Source organism: Salvia miltiorrhiza, chromosome 3, assembly GCF_028751815.1.
Source record: "Salvia miltiorrhiza cultivar Shanhuang (shh) chromosome 3, IMPLAD_Smil_shh, whole genome shotgun sequence".
NCBI lineage: Eukaryota > Viridiplantae > Streptophyta > Magnoliopsida > Lamiales > Lamiaceae > Salvia > Salvia miltiorrhiza.
The window spans coordinates 27,727,292-27,731,163 of NC_080389.1; the positions used below are offsets into that span (position 1 = coordinate 27,727,292).

General features: G+C 40.9%; 1 protein-coding gene across 1 annotated transcript; it reads left to right on the plus strand.

Annotated features, from left to right (window-relative positions):
* LOC131018610 (uncharacterized) lies at window positions 1–3,637 on the plus strand. Its single transcript, XM_057947325.1, has 3 exons — window positions 1–193; window positions 2,190–2,386; window positions 2,564–3,637. Exons 1-3 carry the CDS (start codon window positions 1–3, stop codon window positions 3,635–3,637), a joined length of 1,464 nt encoding a protein of 487 aa, XP_057803308.1.
* The last annotated feature ends 235 nt before the right edge of the window (window positions 3,638–3,872 follow it).

Consider the following 3,872-nt stretch of genomic DNA (forward strand, 5'->3'; position numbering starts at 1 on the left):
ATGGCTGACAATTCTAAAGTAGTCGTTACTAAGGATGGCCTGCTTGCACCGCTAGATACCGGCACCGGACATGAACCTCCATTCAGGGCCGGATCGTCGTATGCTAATGTCACTGCTCCCACACGTATCAAAAAACCGGACCTCCCGGCACATAAGTTCCAAGCCTTGCGCCCCTTCAGTGCTGACGAGAAAGGCATCCTAAAAGTGCCCGAGGATATCCAAAATTTTTAGGCAAATAAGTTTAGGTTTGCGTTGATCGGCCGCTTTATGATGAATAAGGGTGAGAAGCCACGTACTACACGTGAATTGAAGCAAGATCTTGCTTGGGAGGCGAAATTAAAATTGCCCTAACTCTTATGTTTTTTTTTAAGTGCCCTTTCTTACTATACAAAGCTATCCATGCCCTAATTAAGTGAACCACCGAAAATGCCCTTTGATTGTGATGGCCGGGCATTGTTTTCCACAAAAAGTGTTGACAAAGTCTTACACATATCTGCCAAAAGTTGTTAAAGGTGTAAGAATCATCAATGTCATCAATTTAAAGATTGAAATCGGTCAAATAAGTGTTGGAAAAAGTGAAAGACTGAAACAAAAAATAATATTTATTTATTTTTGAATTAAAATCGAAGGTTTTAGAAGTAAATCGTAGGCTAATTAATCAATGGAAAATAAATACAAAAAATTAACACAATCGATATTAGCACTCAAAACACACATTGGAACAAAAAAAAATGTGTCCGACCGGAAAAAACAAGTGTCCGACCGGACACATATTTGTTCCAGTCGGACAAATGTTTTTTTGGTTCGATTGTGTGTTTTGAGTGCTAATATCGATTGTGTTAATTTTTAGTATTTATATTCCATCGATTAATTAGCCTTCAATTAATGGACATAATTTTTTTCTTAAAATTGATGATAAATGACAAATATGATGTGAAATAGCCTTGTCAGTAAAGTATTCATGTCAAACACTCTAATTTCATTGAAATTCACGTGAAATGAAGGAATCTTTGTTTATATATGAGTGAATTCTCTCATCCGATAGAAATTCTCTCATCCGAACACTCAAAGTGAAAAAACACTCAAACTCAATAGAAATTATAATATTTTCCAAGTGTTGAAGCTATTATATGTGAATTCTCTCATCCGAACGTTTAAAGGTATGTCATTTTACGTTTGAAATGTAATTTAAGTTGGTTATTGTTTATTTTCAATGTTTTGTTTGATCCTATATGCTTATGTGAATTATTAGCATATTATAGCATACTATGATTTAAAGCTACGTTTGAAGGAAATACATGTGAATTAGAGCACATTCTATCATGTTTTAAAGTATTAATTAGTAATTATTAGTTGCATTTTAGTTCTATACATATATATTGCTACATAACTCATGTTAATATGCTCGAAAATCATGTGTCCGCCCAGACAAGTGTCCTTGAAAATGTGTCCGGCCGTGTGTAATTATATATTATGTAATACACGGCCGGACACATTTCCTCGGAAACTTCCCCGGGCGGACAGATGCTTTTCGAGTGTATTAACATGTTATATGTTGTATTTTTACATTTTATTCCCTTTACATCATATATTTATTTATTTATTATTTTTTCTGTAGATGAATGAATATGGGAGATACTTTTTGGTTAATTATGGAGGTGTCTTCAATGGTTATGAGTACATCGACGGCTCTTCTAAGAGTTTGCATATTTTCGGAGACACAATGGCCACTACGGTGTACATGATAAATCACCTGATGTTGGAGAATTCATTGAGCACTAATTACAGCTTGTATTATTTGACGAAGGGATTAAATGGCAGGGTATACAGTAAAAATCTTCTTGCCGATGACAATGATTTGCTTCAGTTGCTGGTGTCCCAGCCACATTTTCCTGAGATTTATGTTGTCGAAGACGATTATAGTGGAGGAGTGTATGTTCCTTCGTTCGATCTCCCTCAATCTTCCGGGTATGGAGGTGAATCCAGTGCAACATTCGAAGGTGGGGACGGATTGGAAGCAATCCAAAGATATGCTTATTTAGACCTATCAGCCGGAGATTCACCGGCGCAAGAAATTGTTGAACCGTCGGTCACTTGGGGTAATGATCAGTCAACGGGTTGGCCTTCATGGGATGAGCCAAATCCGTACGATTACTATCACCTAACAACTGATCGTTGTTGTGGTCCAGCTGATGATCAATATACGTACGAGCCTCAGTTTGTGGAGAATGCTGGTAATGTAGATGAAGATTATGTTCCATCGTCTGAAGCCGAGATTGATACAAGCGCCTCTGAAGACTTGTCGGAGCCAGAGAACGTGAGAAGGGCGGGGATTGAATATGCAGGTTGGCAGAATTTGCAGATCGATGACGATGATGACGAACAGGTTCCTGGAGCAGATGAACTAACTAATTGGTTAGTTCCGATTATCCCGTTGGACGCTGCAGCGGCACTTGTGGATATTGAAGATTATCAGCTACTGCCTCGGGAGTTGTCAAAGAATATGTATTTCAATAGCAAAGATGATCTGATCGTTGCAATCGGTCTGTGGAACATGAAGCAGGGCAAGGAATTTTCTGTCACCAAATCAGACAGCAGACGAATTTACTTCAAATGCAAGCATTCAAATACGTGCCCCTTCAAGCTCCATGCATCGTCACAAGATGGAGCCATTTGGGGAGTGTATAAGTTCACCAATGAGCACTCATGCGACGGTGAGCTAGGGCGTGTAGCGCGAATAAAGGCCCCCGCAAAAGTCGTCGCAGCATATTTAGCACAGAAAATACACGACGATTGCGAGATCTTGAAGCCGAAGGCCATCCAGCTGGAGCTGCGACATGAGTTTGGCGTACAGATCAAGTACGATGTTGCATTGCGAGCCCATAATCGAGCGACTGAGATGGTTTATGGTCGACATGATCAGTCCTTCGAGATGCTGCCCAAGTACTTATACATGTTGAGACAATCCAATCTCGGTTCGATGGTGGAGTGGGAAGTTGACGATGATGGCCGATTCAAACACTTATTTGTTGCTCTTGCAGCTTCGGCTACCCCTTTCATGTTCAGCTTATGGCCAGTGATTGTCGTCGACGGCACACACTTGAAGGGCAAGAATAGGGGTATTTTGTTTGTTGCAGTGACGAAGGACGGCAACGAGAGTTTGTTCCCACTCGCGTATGGTGTTGGCCCGAAAGAGAACGATGAATCGTGGACTTATTTCATGTCACGCATTCGACGTGTTTATGGCCAAGCCAATCCACTTTTGATTGTCTCTGATCAACATATCTCCATTGCCAATGCTATCAGGAATGAGTTACCAAATGCCACCCACGGCCTATGCTACTACCATTTGCAAAATAACCTGAAGCATTACGGTAAGGCAGTGGTCGAGGTGTATCGACAAGCTGCATTTGCGTACGAGAAGTCCGACTTCACTAGGGCTATGAACGCCCTGAAGGTTATGAAGAGAGCCGCGTACGATAAACTAATGGGGATTGGGCCGGAAAAGTGGGCTCATTCGATGTGTCCTATGCCTGTGCGACGCTACAGTTTTATGACATCAAATGCTGCTGAAGCTTTTAATTCCAGATTGTTAGAGGCAATCGGAATTGTTATTGAGAAATGGTTCAGCGAGTGACTAAGGGCTGCACAACAAATCGAGCAAGGCTTGACTGCTGAGGCCGGTAAAAGGGTAGCTATTGAAGTCCAAAAAAATCGTCGATACACTGCACAAAGGTTGAGTGGCATGAAGTATAAGGTGCAAACTGCTGACAGAAGCTTTAAGGTGGATCTAGAGAAGAAAAAATGCGAATGTCGAGTATTTCAACTAGACCAACTGCCCTGTTCTCATTCAATCGCTGCAATAAGGTACG